Source organism: Sapajus apella, unplaced genomic scaffold (genome assembly GCF_009761245.1).
Source record: "Sapajus apella isolate SASKATOON/1434 unplaced genomic scaffold, GSC_monkey_1.0 scaffold66, whole genome shotgun sequence".
Taxonomy (NCBI): Eukaryota; Metazoa; Chordata; class Mammalia; order Primates; family Cebidae; genus Sapajus; species Sapajus apella.
The window spans coordinates 2,018,683-2,036,466 of record NW_022437006.1 but is presented as its reverse complement, the minus strand read 5'-3'; the positions used below and the strand labels follow the sequence as shown (position 1 = coordinate 2,036,466).

Below are 17,784 nucleotides of genomic sequence, written 5' to 3'. Positions count from 1 at the left end.
CACCCACTAAATTCATCTGAATGCACAATATGGTTTAATACTGGAATGCTTAGAGAAAATACAAAGCCATATATTGGACTCAAAAGTTATTTTTCAGGCATACTCTGACTGAATATACATAATAATTTTGAACTGGATTCAGCTTAATTTCTGGTTACTCCTGAATTGTTGCTCAGATGCTTATCAGTTTCAAGGAGCCTACGTTGCTTGAAAGGCAGACCTCATACTTCATAGCTGACCAAACCCACTTAAGCTAACAGTCACTTGCGCTCACATCACAATTGTATATATCTAACCTTAAAGATTTTCATAAGCATTTAATTCATCACTGTATTAATTTGCATGTTTACACAATTTCAATTTGGGACTAAAAATTCTGAAATAAAAATTTAGACAAATTCTTCTAAATTCATACATGTGTTCTTCAGTTTCTTAGAGGTAGGGATAATGAGTAGGTATATGGCAAAGAATATTATTAAAGTACTTAACTGATAAGAAAAGGGATAGTTAAGTAAAATTTTAAGAATTACATCATAATTTTCCTCTGAGATCAAGGCATAGTGGGTCTATGATAAAAGTTTAAAATTAGAAGAGGGACTTTAGAGAAAGCAAATGACTACCCAATTAATTGAGTTGTCATTTTTAATTACCATAATGGAGTTTTACACATCCTAGTGATTGTATAAAGAATTGCAGTTTACAAACATATTATCAGCAGAAATTTGTCCTTGAGATTGTAGGTCTATAGAATAATGCAGCCACAGTGAATCCAGAAGGATAGGCCCATTTGAAGAAGGATACATGAGATATTTTTCCTTCCTCCACATTGTCACTCCAGTGAAGAGTGGCCAGTTTCTGTTATGTCTAGTTTTATTGTCACATGACCATCAATACACCTTGTGCTTGGTCTGATTTACTTCAGACAGAAATGGACAACTATCTTCAAAGCCAAGAAGGTCTCAGCAAACATTTATTTTTCTTAATTCCCAGTATGTTAGCAGTATTAGCAGCCATCTTTTCTTGCTTTAACGTTTTCTTTTTCCTTTGTGACAAATTAAAAAGCTGTATTTCCTTTTTCTATGAACTATAAGTCTCTGACACCTAATTCTTATGAATTATTTTGTATACCAAGTTCAAATCACAGTTTTTTAAAAAACTTAATCATTACTGTAATTTTGCTTTTTTTAAAAAAATTGGTAATTAAGATGAATCTGCATTTACAAGCTTTCTTTATGCAAAATTCTGGCAGAAGACAAACTTTACCATAAATGTTTAACGTAATTTCCAAAGCCAATTAAAATCATTTATATTTTGAACGTGTGATTATATTCTTCCTGATCTACATTTTATTGCACTAACGATGTGCACATTAAGTCAATAGCATGTCAGCTCTTTGATGGCAGGGGCTTGTTTATTTTATCATCAGTGGCTGGAAAAATCTGTGGTTCCTACTGGGGACTTAATTTTGGTTTTTTGGAGATGGAGTTTCACTCTTGTTGCCCAGGCTGGAGTGCAATGGGGTGACCTCAGCTTATTGCAACCTCTGCCTCCCAAATTCAAGAGAGCCTCCTGCCTCAGCCTACCGAATAACTGGGATTACAGGTGTGAGCCACTGCGCCTGGCTAATTTTGTATTTTTAGTAGAGATGGGATCTTCTCCATGTTGGTCAGGCTGGTCTCGAACTCCTCACCTCAGGTGATCCACCTTCCTTGGCCTCCCAAACTGCTAGGATTACAGGCGTGAGCCACCACGCCCAGCCCAACTAATATTTTTTTTAAATAAATGAATGAATCAAGGAATTTATTATCAAGAAGCTTCAACTTTATTATTTGTAAAATAATAAGTCCTATTTAATAATCTCCAAATCCCTTATGCAACTAAATTGTATACACCTGAATTTTTGTGTCGCCAGTGTCTAATACAATACCCTATATAGGTAGTCATACAAAATATTCAGTTTATGATAGTAGCAGAAATTGGAACACTTGAAACATTCAAATGCTAGAATTCAGAGAGCAACATCCTCATGAAAAAGCAACTGAACGTGATATAGGTATCCATTGACTTTCTTCAGAGTGTGTTCAGGTGGAGCAATAATTCCATGACTAAATTTGTAAGTGTTACGTAAAGCACTGAGTCTACAAGTTCTAGAATATCTGTTCAATATATTCATGTATGGCAGTAAAAGGAAGGCATGTTAATGTGCTAAGTAGAAAGTGGCAGGGGAAAAGTAACTATCTCATTATTCAAATTGCTGTTAATCATTCCAGTTGAAAGTAGGAATCATCACTTTGCAGATGGAAAAACTAAGGTAAAGAAAAGTTAACGTCCCTTCAAATCACAACTAGTTAGTGATGGAGATAGGCTAAGAAACCAGGGCGTCTTAGATTTTAGCCTAGGTTTAACAAAGAGTATGAATAAAAAGAGGAAATTCTGGGGGCATTCTTGACACTGAATGGCATTGGAAAAAATGTCTGTGAAGATAAGCTCTTAATATTATTATATTATTGGCTATAATTACTGGCCAATAAAATTTCCTCGTGTGCAATTATGACTCAAATCCCAAACCTTTCTTTTTAGTAGACTTTCTATCATCCAAATATGACAAGCAGTGTTTTTCATTTTTCTTATGTGACTATATGCATACATGTGTACTTCAGTGTATATGAATAGCTGTTTACATATCCTTGGCCAAATATAATTGATTTGTGTCAACTGTAAAATCATGTAAAAGATTTTTAGCGTGTTTGAAATACACAACTTTGAACTCATATAATCCCAAATATATTCTTTCTATATGTTTATAAGTAAGTCTTTAGTGAAAACAGATATTAAATTACCAATTACATTGTTTTTGTTAATTAGTAATTAGAAAAAACAATCCATTCAAATCTTGTATACTGTATTTTCCTACCATATTTTGGTCAACTTAAGTAATTAACAGTGTATACTATTAAAATTTAGTACTGTGAGGCATGGGAGACAAAATATGACAGTGAGAAAGAGCTAAGAGTCACCCACTCAAAAATCTCAGAGCATAATTAGTATGAATGTATCAAAGAAACTGAACCTTCAAATAGGGAGTGTTATTTTTATAGGTATTTCTTCTAACTTGCATAAAGCCAGTTTCCTCTGTTGGTGGAATACCTAACACTGACCAAGTTTAGAAACAAAATTCCTGACTAAAGAGACGGCTTCTTTTATTATTTTATAGGGTAGTTTTTTTTTTTCTTCATAATGTTGAATACATTCTAAGTAGTCACTGAAACTATAAGAGCTGACATTAACATGGCTGACGTAGACTATCAAGGAAAAAAAGTAGTAGCTGTGATGGTTTTATTACCAGAAATTAATAAAAGTCCTTACACCTTTATTTCTTCATGGAATTGTGCCATAATGGCTTTGGAACCAAAAGAGTGGAATCATCCTAAGGGAGATAGAAAGGAACCAATATTAATGACTTCTTTTTCCTTTAGATGAACCTTGATGTATATTATGATCTGCTAATTTATTATTACATTGTTGACTAGATAACATGATAGTCAGTTTTTAAAACCATGTAGATGTCAATTTGTCCATCCTGCAAAATTGTCTTAAACAAAGACAATTGTTATCTCTTCAGTATTTATTAATATTATTTCCTTAGTGATGTTTGAGTAGTCGTGGATTTATAGGTCCTACAGACAAATCAGTATTCAGAAACCTATAGTTTCTAATCTGTTACAATATGAGCTGTTAATGTACCTGAAAAGTGGTTTTAGCATTATACTTTTATTCAAGCAATATTTGTTGAGCACTTACTGTGCAAACGCCACTGTGCCAAGCATTAAATGTACTCGTGCCATTAATTAAATGTACGTGATGCTATGTGTGATGTTCAAGTTAATGTAAATATGTGATTAATATATAATCACAAATTATAAATAATTTACTCAATTATGAGCATATGTAAAGCTTTTTAATATATTTGGATGTTCAAATACCATATTTGGTACCATATTTTATCAAATCTAAGATGCCATTGATTATAAGATGCGCCATTATTTTATGTGGTACCAAGAAAAGGAAGAGAACATTGACAAACTGCGGCACAATGCTTTTTAAACAGATGGAATTTTTATTTTATGTGCAGAAGTACCTCTTTTAAAACTTAGACTTTTAAAGAAATCTTATATCACCCTTGTACAAGTATAAGAAAGAAAACATTAAAGAAATAAATAGGTTAAAGTAATTTTAAAACTAAAATTCTGAGTCTGATTCTTCTTGATTTAGAATTAATGATGCCTGTGGTTTTCCACACATTATCATATTGTATGCCATAAAAGGTGTTAATGAGGCATTTTTTCTTAAAACAATTCATAAAAGATATACAGGCCATTGGTACAAGCTCTAAAGCTAATTGTGCAAATATATGGGATGTTGTCAAATACATCTGACTCACCACCTTTACCACTAATTTCCAAAAATTTGACTTACAAGGGTGAAGGACATGCTTCACTATTTTCTCCAACATTCTCTTTCAAGCCACTTAGACTTATTCTATGAATTTTGATGCTGATGCTTTTGCTTTTGCATATACACAAATAATGAAAATTATCACACAACTACTGCCTGGCTATCAGCTATTGTAACAAGCCATCAATACTGAGGTTACAATCTAATTTCAAAAATGCAAAATGTTTTAAAGTATGTATTTTATAATAGGTTACATATAGTATTATTACAGTTTTTATTATTTATTGAAATTCAAGAGAAAGGCATAAGGCAATACATTTAAAATGGAAGTTATAAGAGCGCAAGTATTGTTGTTGATTGATTATATTATGTATTGGATTTATAGATGAAAAAGAGATTGCTCATTGCCTCCCAGTATTCATCTCCCACTTCTACTTGACAGCAATAGAATCTCTTATTTTTGCTTAAGAATATGGCAGCATAAAAAATTTTTAAAGAGCATTTTTCAGTCTCCTTGAAGTTCGGTGTGGCCACATGACTAAGTTCTGATCGTTGGGAAGTTATTAGCAGGGATATGCACAACCTCAAATTTGTACTTTTAAAATGAAATGACATACCCTCCCCTTCCCTTTTCCCATCTTATTCTTCCGTCCACCTGTCTGAAATGTGGATATAATAGCTTGCCATCTTGGACGTTATAGAGAAGCAAAGACCTTTGAATAGCAGAGCAAAAATGTAAAACAAACCAGAATTCCAGGCACCTTAGAGTTGATAAATCTGCCATGGCCTGTTTATGCTGGGACAGTCTCGCTTCGCATGACAGAGAAATAAACTATCTTGTTTCAGTCTCTATTAATTTGGTCACTTATTATAGAAATCAGAAGCATGCCCTAATTATAATAATGGTAGTATCAGATGAATAGTATAAATAAATTAACCTCAAAGATAGTCCAAAAATTTCATCTTTGAGGCAGTTGCCTCAGTTTTATTTGACTAAGTGTTGCTGATTTGAGTTTTATTCCCTCTCTTTCTCTATGAAATGGTACCATAAACAAATAGACTGTGGTCAGGCAACAGCAGGGAGCAGTGAAATAAACAGAAGACTTGGAATATCCATGAACTAAATTATATTAATTTATGATTAATTGTTGGAAATCACATTTTTGTACATTTTGAAAAATTAAAAATGAACTAGAATTTTAAAATTTTTAAAAAGATACAGATAGACACAGAGAAGAGTATCAAGTCAAGCAGTGGTAATTGGAATTGAGAACATGACACTTGGCCTGTGCTTTTCTGCATGATCATAGTGAGCTGCATGGGCAGGAGGTAAGTGGACCTAGCAGTATTTATAAGCCTCTGTGGACAAGATCATGCAAATGTTATGGCCTGTTTATGCAGACTTTAGCAAAGTTCTGCTATACTAAAAGTTTCTGAGGGAATTTGCATTTTAGAAGTTCCCTGTATTTTCTGATGACAGTGATCTTTTTCTCAGTTTTTCAGAACGGTGTTACTTTATTTTGGGATATTAAGACATGATAAAAGAGTAAAATCTTTATAACTAAAATGAGTTAGAGATATATAGTCAGACAGACTGACAGACATATAAACAATGGCAGAAAGAATGTTTTTGCGTATGTAATCAAACCAGAGTTTGAGCTATTTTAAACCTAATTATCCCAGAGCCTAATCTAATTTCTGTGCATTTCATTAACGTTTAATCTTTCCGGATATAACAGGATGAATGTTATGTAATGGATTTTTTTTTAATTATCTGGAGACAGTGAAAATTACAGCTAGAGAGCCTAGTCATCAAGTTTCTCCATTGAAATGGATAACTTGAAAGTCCATGTAGAAAAGCCAGGACATTCGTATTCATCACTTTGGCCGCCCAATGGTTGGCCACCTTCCTCCAGTGATCTTCTCTAGTCCACCTCTTTTCTTTTATGGTCATACTCAAACCCTTGTCATTATGGTAAACAATACTAACTTAGCATTGTGAATCCAAATATTTCACTCCCTAACCAAAATCTCCTATTAGTTCATCTTGCTCATTTAGAAACTCCAGTCTATTAACTTTTCTATTTATCTCTGAATCTTCTGTCAATAAGTATGGCATCATACTTATGATGCATCATTTTATCTATGCAATACACTGTCTCCTTTGGGATCTATCACCTTCTCCTGGAAAAACAAACAAACCAAAACGTTATCCATGAATGAGTTTATTTGTCTCTCTTCCCCTACACCAAAGCTGCTGAATATTTAGAAGATTTTAAAACCAGGCAGACTAGTATCACTTTATTAGTCTCCAGTTTCAAAAGAAATGTATATTCTGACTAGGCATCTAATGTTTTCTTATTCAATTTTCTTCTGTTCTCTATAGTCCCTATTTCAAACTTTTATCACTCTCTCCAAATTTCCCAAACTATTTTCAAATATTCCAACATAATTAACAGTTAACCCTAACTCCTCCTTTGGAGAGAAAAATACTAGTTACAAACAAGAATTCACTTGACTTCCTGCCTCAAGACCTATGACCTTACCAGCATCCAGAACTATTCTCTTTATCTTACAAAGAAAGAAGCAATCCAGTTCTTTCACCTTTGCTTCAGACTTCATCCATTGTCACCTTTTGTGGAACTTCACTATTAATTATTCTGTGTAACTGCCTATTTTTTTGGCCACTGATTCCTTCTCATCATTCTTAAGCATGCTGAAGTATTGCACATCCTAATAAAAACACCTTCATCAACTCCATGTGCTACTGTAGTTATTGCTTCCTCTCCCCTTTCCTATGTATAATTTATTGAAGAAATTATCTACTCTCACAGAATCCACTTCTGCACTGCTAGTCATTTCTTAATCCACATTAATCTGGTTAACACTGCATCTGCTTCACTGGACTCATAGAACTCACTAAAGACATACTTGTTAAAGTAATTGTCACTTCTCAACTCTTGTTTTAATTGAACTTATTTTAATTATTTACAGTATAATTTCTTAAAATATTCTCCTAGGTTCTGTGAAAACCCACTGACCTGATTTTTTACCATATCTTTCTTTCTCCTTTTCCCCATTCTTCTATACAGGTTTCTTATTCCTTAAAACTCTCTTTCTTGAAATATTGGTGTACTCAGGATTCTGCTGAGGAACATTTATCTTCTATAGATTTAGATCTCACTATTTAAGGAAATTAGTTGCAATTTATCTAAGTTGCATTTATGCATAACCAGTAACCTACTAAAATTTCTATTTGCATGACCATAAGTACTTCAAACTCAGTACAACCAAAACTGAAGTCATAGTCTTTCTTACTTCATCATCTCAATGAGTCAAATTTTTGTCCTTTATAATCTTCACACTCCTTTGCTAGAGCTTTGATTTTCTCTGGAATCTTTTCTTTCCCATTACAGCAACTCTGGTTCAGAACCACTACAGTCTCTCACATGGATAGCTGTTGTAATCTATTAACTAGTATTTACTCTAACAATCTTGCCTTCACTTCTGTCTTCTCCTTAGCCAAAACGTTATTTCTGAAATACATATTTCAGAAGTGCATATTTTCATTTCAACACCTTATATAAAATGTTTCTGGAACTACTTATTTTTCTTTGAATTAAATTCAAACTCGTAACATACTTCATGTCATAGTTAAATGAATTACGAACATGAAAATGTCATTTAAAACTTTTTGATGACTTTATAAATTCTCCTAGATCGTCACTCAATCTTTTGATAGATTCTTTTCATTTTTTTAAACGAAGCTTGTTATTGGGGGAAAAAACATGTCATGAAGACCTAAGCATTAAGTACTTGATTTCATTTTTAATACTATTAATGATGCGTCATAATTGCTGCGGCAAGCAATGCAAAAAATAAATAAAATACAATAAGCTTGTTTGCATAATTTTAGTTTTATTTTTCAGGATAAAATTTTACTTAATCTAAATTCTTGCACTGTTTTCTATTAAGCTGAATTCCGTTTCCCCATGCCTTATGTCTCTGAATGCAAGGAACTACAAGATTGAATTATCATGGAATCTTCACCCACCCCCATCCTTAAGAAATGATATATCAATTTCCTCCTTCTTTGAGGAAAAAGCTTGACATCTTCAGTAAACAAAAATTCTCTGCTTCTCTATATTATAAAATGTATAGGGTCAAGTACCCGTGGAGAATGCCTGTGCTAGTCCAGTGGGCCCATTTCCTAATTCATAGATGACACCTTCTTGCTGTGTCCCCACATGGTGGAAGGGCAAAAGAGCTCCCTTGGCCTACCTTATAAGGGCACTAATCCCTTTCATGAAGACTTCCCTCAGGACCTAATGCCCTCCCCAAAGTTCCCACCTCTTAATACCATGGCCTTGGGGATTAGGATGTCAGCATATGAATTTTTGGGGGGGACACAAAAATTCAGACCATAGCACAATTCATTAATTAATTTAGGACTCATGAAATCAAGATAAATTAGGAACAAAAATAATATAAAATTATCAGAAAAAAACCTATGGAGTTTGAAAATGTAACTAACAGTGTCTCATTCTCTATTAGTAATGTGTTATTGTCATTTATACTGTAGAGAAAATGTTATTCTCATTTATACTGTAGAAATATATACTACAGTATATATTTAATCATATTAAATATATTACACAAATATTTAATATGATTCTCAGCTTGAGAATGAGAAACTTGCTCTTTAGATCAAAGATGAAGCAAACAGAAGTTTCCTGTTGTGTGCAGTTTTAGATATTCTCACTTCATGGCGGGTTGGAGATTTTCAACCCCTATTTGTAACATCTTAAACCCATCATAGTGGACTTGGAAATAATATGCATACATCATACTTGTCCTGTATATAATTAGAATTTTTACCGGGATGGAACTTTTCAAGTACCTCCTTTGAGAATTTCCAGGAATGATTACTAACCTTTTCTTCCTACAAAGATAACTTAAAATTGAGTTTTTGAAACTCTAAATCAGGAAATAATAACAATTATGATGTAAAATTTTCTCTCCATTTCTGCTTTTTTATGTATAATATTAATCATTTTTACACTGTAATTTTTCCAGATATTTCGGTCAGCCTGTTAGCAGTCGTTGTCGGCTTTTGTGGACTGGCCTTGTTGGTTGTCTCGCTTTTTGTCTTCTGGAAGCTGTGTTGGCCGTGCTGGAAAAGCAAGCCTGTGACTTCCAACGTCAGCACCCTTCCACAGAGCATTTCAAGTGCTCCTACTGAAGGTCTTGAGACTGAAGAGAAAAAAGAAATTAAGGAAAATGAAAAGCCAGCCGTGAAAGCAATTGAGCCTGCAATAAAAATCAGCCACACTTCCCCTGACATACCAGCAGAAGTCCAAACTGCTTTAAAAGAACATTTAATTAAACATGCACGTGTGCAAAGACAAATTACTGAACCTACATCATCATCCCGGTAAGGAAAAATTAAACATATAAAACTGTGTGTGTGTGTGTGTGTGTGTGTGTGTGTGTGATTTTGTAAGAGAGAAAAATTTAGTTGAGAGAAAAGAAAAGAGAAACAGGATAAATGGGAAAGACATAGGAAATAGACAAATAAAGAGAGAAAGGGTAGGACAGAGTACATAGGGGCAGAGAGAGAAAGAAGCCAAACAGGGAGCAGGACCATGAAAGGAGCTTAGCAGAATGTGAAGTCTCAGTAAAATCATGTTACTACAGATTATTATTAAACTCCTTCCCTTGAAATATCATTAGTTGATAGCTGCTACTTGTAGTCTTTCAACTTAATTTAATTCAACCAATAAATATTGAGAAAACCATTTGAAATGTATATCATGGAGGCTCTACACAATCAGAAATTATCTAGAATTTCACAATCACAACTAACAGATTCATGTTTACTTTGCAACTGTTTAACACATATACCATAAATGTGAAATTTCATTGCATGTTTGAGCTCATGTAGACCAAATTCTTACACTGGACAAAGTATAAGTTCCACAAGAGGCTAAATATCATGGACATGTGAAGGAGTGTACACAAAAGGGAGGAAGAAGAGGACTTCCTTAAGGAAATACGTTTTAACTCAGCCTGGGAAAATCAGCAAAACTTTGTTGAAAATAATTCACCACAGTATATTCTAATTGTATTAACTATAAAGGAAAAAAGATTCTTGTAAAGAGGCATTTTTATTCTGCTAAGTATAGGCATCCATTTTTAAAACACATGGCATGATAGCAGTTTTTCTCGGGTTCCCAAAGGTAGCAACTAGTTTTATTCTAGGGCAGAGTAAAATCAGTGGTCCCCTATTGAGAGGTAACTGTTATTTCCTGCAAACTAATTGACTTCCTAATCTTACCTTCTTATCTCTCTCAACTGAAGGTGCATCCATGTTTTTCAACATAGTAATACTTCTCTGGGTTTAGAAATCTATCAAATTGAAAAACTGTGTCATGTTGGCTACTAGAAATGAAGGGCTGTTCAGTATATCTTTTGTGTATATAAAAATAATTGTATCTATAAATAAATCCACTCCTTTCTCAAATATATTCCAGAGGGATAAGTAAGAATAATTGTTACCTCTGAGGTAAGAAACTTTGGGATAAGGAGGATGGGTGGAGGTTTCTTTTTCTTGTTATACTTTTCTGTGCTACTTAAATCTTATAACTAAGGGCAGGCTGCGGTGGCTCACTCCTGTAATCACAGCACTCTGGGAGGCCAAGGTGGGCAGATCGTTTGAGGTCAGGAGTTCAAGACCAGCCTGATCAACATGGAGAAACCCCGTCTCTATTAAAAATACAGAAAATTAGCCCAGCATGGTGGCACATGCCTGTAATCCCAGCTACAAGGGGGACTGAGGCAGGAAAATTGCTTGAACCTGGGAGGTAGAAGTTGCGGTGAGCCGAGATTGCGCCATTGCGCTCCAGCCTGGGCAACAAGAGCAAAACTGTCTCAAAAAAAAAAAAATTTATAACTAAGAAATACCTTATATTTTGTTTTTATTTTGACAAGTTTTCCTGAGCAGTGACATTTAGGCTCATTTTAATATTTTCTTATTTATGATTTTTATATAATTTAACCCAATAAATAGCCATGTTAATTTTTACTATATATTTATTGAGATATATATGTATTTATTGAATTATATGTGTGTGTATATTGAACTATAAATAATTGTCCAATATACCACTTTTTAAAATATGTTTTAGAAATAAGGGAAATAATGTCTTTGGGAGGAACTTCTTTTTTTCCAAGACATTGGGCTCACTATATCTGTAGGGGAAAACTGCTTTAAAATTACATCATGTGGTTACTTGATTATCACTACCATCCCTGAAAACTTTGGCCAATATTATATTTTATATCCACAAAGCCTTAAGACCCTAAGAAATTTCAGGGTAAAAATCTTCAATTAATCTGCAAAACATTTTAAAAATAGTAACCACTGTGAATAAATATTGGCTTAGCATTCAGAATTATTCGACTCTTATAGTTGATATGTACAAACTATATAAGGTTACGCTTATCTTATCTGATTATCCCTAGCTAGGGGAGAATGAAAACATGTGAGCGAAGACTTAGTTTTCCAGCTATGGATTTCTCAGTAATTATGTGAAATTGAACAAATCAGAAAACATAAAAATTTCAACCTTAAAAACATTAAAATTAGATTGTACATATCCAATATTTTCTAAGAGGAAAAACTGCAACACACATTCAGGGTTTTTCTAGAACTTTGATATCATTTCACCTGCCTCTGACTTTCCTTGTTTATATGGGTGGTTAGGGAAGGAAGAAGAAGAAAATAATTTTGAGCACTTGCAATTTTGCCAGTATGCCAGGGCACCCTTCCTGATAATCCTTCACCAATCTGTATGAAGTGTTATTAATTATCCCCCGTTACATGTGAGTTAACTGAAACCCAAAGAGAGCTTAAAATTTGCCTGAAGTCATACAGCTGGGAAGAGTAAGAATTCAAATTTATCCAGATAGATGAACGCATATTAAGCACAAACACCAAGGGGATGTAGTTTTCCTGCAATTAAATATGTTGGTTATGAAGCATGCTTAGGATAGGTAGTTTAAAAGTTGAAGAGTAAGAGCATGTTTCTGTTCATTCTACTCAATTAAAAATCTGGAATTGTATATGATCATCATGAATTACTAGAGTCATGATTTGAATCTGTTTAGCCTTGGGATGAATTCCTTGCAGAAAACTTGATTATTTATAGTTCTCAAGAACCCTAATCTACATTAATTACTTCATGATACTAGAAATTACCTTTATAGAGAGAGGAAGAGGAAATTGTTGAGTTCATTATGTAGTTCACTTGAACATAGAGATCTAGGGTACATTATTATAAATCAGATTACTCAGCTCGAATGCCAACTTTTCACCAAGATGTAGCCAAATCAAACCTGCATGCACAGGCGCGCACACACACACACACACACACACACACATATACACACACACACAGAATTTAACTTTAATACTTTGTTTCCTCACCTTGTTGGTATGCCTTAGCTTCAGTCTGTTGGGATGCCTTTTAATTTGGCTCAGACATCATACTCTTTCAAGTTTTACTTGTCTCTATATTTAAATAGCATCCTGTTGGGCCTAGAAGTTAGCAGCATTGCTGGAAACTCCCACACTTCTCAGGTTCTTGTCTTCCTTTTCAAATGCCTGGACATTTTGCCCTGTCAGCCTGCCAGGCAACCAAACAAACCAGCTGGCATTTGTGTATTTCTTCGTTACTAATATTCTTCTAGTGTCATCTTCATTGATTGTTTATTCATCCAATAACCTTATTCAACATATATTTAATCCTGGGTATAGTCAGTGTGTCCTACACACTCTGAAAACTCCAAGGATCTGTGACAGTTTATGTAAATTTATAAGATAAATATGAGGAATTGCAAGTGCCAGCTATGTGATGGAGAATGTGGAATTAGAACATTCAGACATTATTTCCAGCTAAGGCATGGAGAAGAGCCATTAAGCAGAGTCGAAGGAGACTGGAAATTCATATAAATGGCATTTGGGAGGGGATGTACATCCTAGATGGAAATGTTTTATGTGAAAAATCATAGAGTAGGAAGTTGTGCTAAGAAGACAGCAGGTACAATACTTTGATCAAAAAACAGAGTCAAGTGAAGAAATAATGGAAAACAAAATCAGCTGCAATTGAAGTATAGTGAGACATTGAAAGCATGGTCAACATATTCAGAGTCTGTCTTGTCAAAAAATATTTGTAGCAGAAGAGTTCTGTGGATAAGTGTTATGTTTTAGGATAATTCACTTGGCAACACTTTATAAGACAGACTGTAGGAGAAGGCATCTACTTTGTAATTACTTTTTATTATATTGAAGCATAATAATAATCAGGAAATAGAAAACAATAAGAAGAAGAAACGTAAGAACATTTGTAAAGGAAAATCTAAGATCCCTTGTTAAAAAAAAAAAAAAAAAACATTAAGTGGCACTTCAGTAATTCCATGTCTGGTCCAAATCTTTTAAAAGTCATTCAAGGCTGTTAGTTATAGTATGATTGTACCAAGCTACCATTAGCATTTTGGTCCCATATACACCACATATGGAGTTCTATGCCGCTTTTTTAGGCAGAAAATCTGCCCTATTCACTTCTGTATTGCTTTTTGATGCCTTAACAAAGCCCTGTAGGAACTCAAGGTGAATTTACTGAATTAAAAGAATCAAGAAATGAGTTCAATGACCTCATCTTGTTTATCCCACTCATCTTCTAGATGGTTACTCACTAGAAGAGTGCTTGGTCTTTTTATCATCCTCCTAAAGACCTGACTGTCTTTGCCTCTGCTTTTGTTAATACTGCTTTCCTTGTTTGGAATAACAACCTCATTTTTATGTAGTGTAGGATCCTTAAAGAAAATGCATCTGTGAGTCCACTTTCTCTGCCCAATTATAACTATTATCCTTTATTATTTGAAGCTGTAATTACAATCTAGCAATCATTTTGTGTCTTAATACTGAGCTCCAGCTGTTTCTAAACTAGATGCTAAATTTTCAGAGAACAAGGGGGTGTAACCTACTTTTATGCCCTCCTAATTTCCAGCACTATGTAGGCACATAAGTGTCAAGTGAATGCTTTTGATTAATTGATCATCCTCCACTTCATTTTGCCTTTTTAAAGACATCGTCTTTGAAAAGCACACCAAATGATGAGTGGTGAGATAACACCATGTTCATATTAGAAAGAGGTTAATGATACTATTCTCACAGGGATGAGTATGAGAACCAATTTTCTGTGCATTTATTAATGGTATAAAGATGAGGTAAATAGTAACTGGCAAAATAATAATTTGTGGAGGATGAGGAATTACATAGATTTACCACCTTTAGGACTCTTAAGTACCTGTTGAAAATAATTAGGAACCATAATAGCAGAGTCAATTAAACATAAAACAAAAGCAGGAAAATGTACATAGGAAGAAATCACTGACTTATATGTGCTGATGAATTTACAATATTTACAATTAGGTATGGTTGATTAGAAGAATAATGCTTAAAAATCATCAAGCACAGTATCCAAAAGAATGTTTAGTGTACATTATTATTAGAAAAATAAAGAATTATGTAAAAAATACATAAAATGAGATTGCATAGTTATCTTTACTGTAAAAATGTTTTTAAGAAGTTAAATTTCTCTGAAAAGATAGCAAAAATTGAAAATATCCTTGCTAAAACACTGTAAGGAATGAAAAATGAGATACTACAAAAAGGGGGAGTTTAAAATATGTATGCCTAGCTAGGGTAAAGGAGCAACTCTTGCTCAGAACAGTGGAAAGACTTGAGATCTGTCTCCCTGAAACAGAAACTCATAAAACATGCTTTGCAGGAACTTGAGGTGGTTAAATAACCCCCTTCATTAAAGATATGTATTATGTATATACATTTGCTTCTTTTCTGAAAAAGAGATGACTCTTTGAACGAAAGCCGGAGTTACAATCTTAACAAAATTACTGAAATTTGAAGTTTGTTTTCTGGCACTTATATTGTCTTATACACAAACACTAATTTGGCTCTTTTGTTGTTGTTGTTGTTGTTGTTTTGATACAGGGTCTCACTCTGTTGCCTAGGCAGGAGTGCAGTGGCATGATCATAGCTCTCTGCAGCCTAAGCTTCCAGGTTCAAGCGATCCTCCTGCCTCAGCCTCCCAAGTTGCCAGAACTATGGGCATGCACCACCAAGCCCAGCTAATTTTTTAAAAATTTTTTGTAGAGATGAGGTCTCAAAATGTTGCCTACCTGGTCTTGAATTTCTGACCTCAAGCAATCCTCTCACCTCAGCCTCCTAGTCTTCTATATAATATGAATAATGCTTGGAAAGTTTTATTAGTCACAGAAATCTTAAGGTAAATTATTTTCATACAAACTCCAACAGATGTTTTCTTAGTTCCTAGCAAATGTTTATGATGAAATACATTAAAAATTGAGTAATACTTAGTCTTTGTTATTAAAAAGACCACAATTTAGAAGAAAATCTTGGAGAGTGGAAGACAAGTCTGAAAACAGGTAATTTCAGTACACTATTTGCAGTAACTTCAAGGAGATGTGGAGGCACAAAAGAAGCATTATCAAGAATGGTACATGAACCCAATTGTAGAGCTATGACTATTGTTCTCCAAAACCTAGCTGAGCTCACCATGAGGTAAGCTCTTCATAGTCAGAAGCATATTACAAAGTAAGGGAAGGCTTCAAATTGCACACTGAGCTTAGAAATTCAGACCTAGAATCATGGTCAAATGACCTCCTAGGAATCAAGTAATACTAACAAATAAGTGCTTAGATTTATTATTTTGACCAGCTGTTATTGAGAAATTTTAATGTTTAAGGCTGCAGTCTATACTTACTTCTTTTCTTGTAATATAATGTGTTATGTTCTCAGAACATTATCTGTAATTCAAAAGCTATGAAGAAATATTTACCAATCTAATTACTTCATATGCATTCATTTAAATATATGCTATATCAAAAGCAATTGCTTATCTCTTTTTTATGATAGTGATAACATTTTTCTTAAAGAGGAGAGAGGTCAAGGTATTTGGATAATAACTCAGCTGCCTGTAAATTATTTGAACAGAAAAAAGGTAAATTACGGAAATGGATTTTAGCCATCCCTTTAAGTAATTGAGAAGGAAACCAGTTGTTTCCTTAGTTATTATTATTATTCAATTGTTATTTAGTCACATGGCTACATTTCTCAGAGAAAAATATATTCTTTATTCAACAATATTTATTTAACACTTATTCTGTCATAGATATTTTTCTTGAAATTTGATACACACTAGGCACAAAACTGTCAAAAGTCCCCCCCACACACACACATTCTTACAAATTATATGATGTATTACAAGGTAGTAAGTCCTATGGAAAATAATAGCACAAAATAAAGGGATTGGAAGGTCTGAATGGTAGGCATTTTTGCAATTTTAAACATTGTAGTCAGAATAGCTCTTGGTGAGAAGGTAAATTGAGCAAAGACTAAAAGTGGTAGATAAGTGGACCTTGAGGAGTCTGGGAGGGCTTTTCATTTAGAGGAGACAGATGCTATAAAAGCCCTGAAGCTAGAACCTGTGTTATGTATTCCCACCCAGAGAAATTTAGGAGCAAAAGCAGAGGTAGCGGGACTACATTATTTTTGGCTTTTACTCTGACTAATATGGTAAGCCACTGGAGGGTTTTAAGTCAAAGGAGTGGCATGACCTGTTTTAAAAGATTATTCTACCTGCTGTATTGAAAATAGACATTGAGGAAGGCACAAGGATAGAAGCAGAAAGACCACTAAGGAGACTGTAATCCAGGCCAGAGGTGATAGTGTTTCAGACCAGGACAGTGTTAGTTAATGATGTTTGTGAGAACTTGTGACCAAATTGTGGACGATGGGCTCAGGTTGCTCCCTCATAGGATGTGTTCTTCCAGGCACTTGGTCCCTCACTCACCCAAGAATGGGGGAGAGGACTCCGCTGGACACGGTGATCTCATTCAAGTAAATATCAGACCCGAAAGAGTTTTGCAGAAAGCGTTTTATTTATGCAGAGAGAGAAAAAGAAATAGAGTGAGCGAACTCCCACACTGACGCGGGAGGGGATCCAGAGATGAAGTCCGCACAGATGAAAGAGAAGGGGACTTTTATCCTGGGAGTTATTCCCACCTCATTTGAGTTTTTTATCCTATGAAAGGAGTTCCTCTAAGCTTCTGCTGGAGTAATCTTTGATTTCTGACATCTGATTTATTGTTTGGCCCACAGTCATCCCATAGCTTTTCATGGGCTTACCTGGGCAGTCTATCTTCCTGAGCTCACACAAAAGTTAA

At 34.2% G+C, this 17,784-nt stretch overlaps 1 protein-coding gene across 4 annotated transcripts in view; it reads left to right on the top strand.

Annotated features, from left to right (window-relative positions):
- The window catches only part of SYT10 (synaptotagmin 10), a 93,742-nt gene that overhangs the window by 3,479 nt on the left and 72,479 nt on the right, over positions 1-17,784 (top strand). For all 4 annotated transcript variants that reach the window (XR_004259918.1, XR_004259919.1, XR_004259920.1 and 1 more), the window contains exon 2: positions 9,532-9,889. Coding sequence is in view for 1 of the 4 variants with exons in the window: in XM_032248306.1 (XP_032104197.1) it covers positions 9,532-9,889 (358 nt within the window). In the remaining 3 variants the exon portion in view is untranslated. The remainder of the gene's footprint in view (positions 1-9,531; positions 9,890-17,784) is intronic.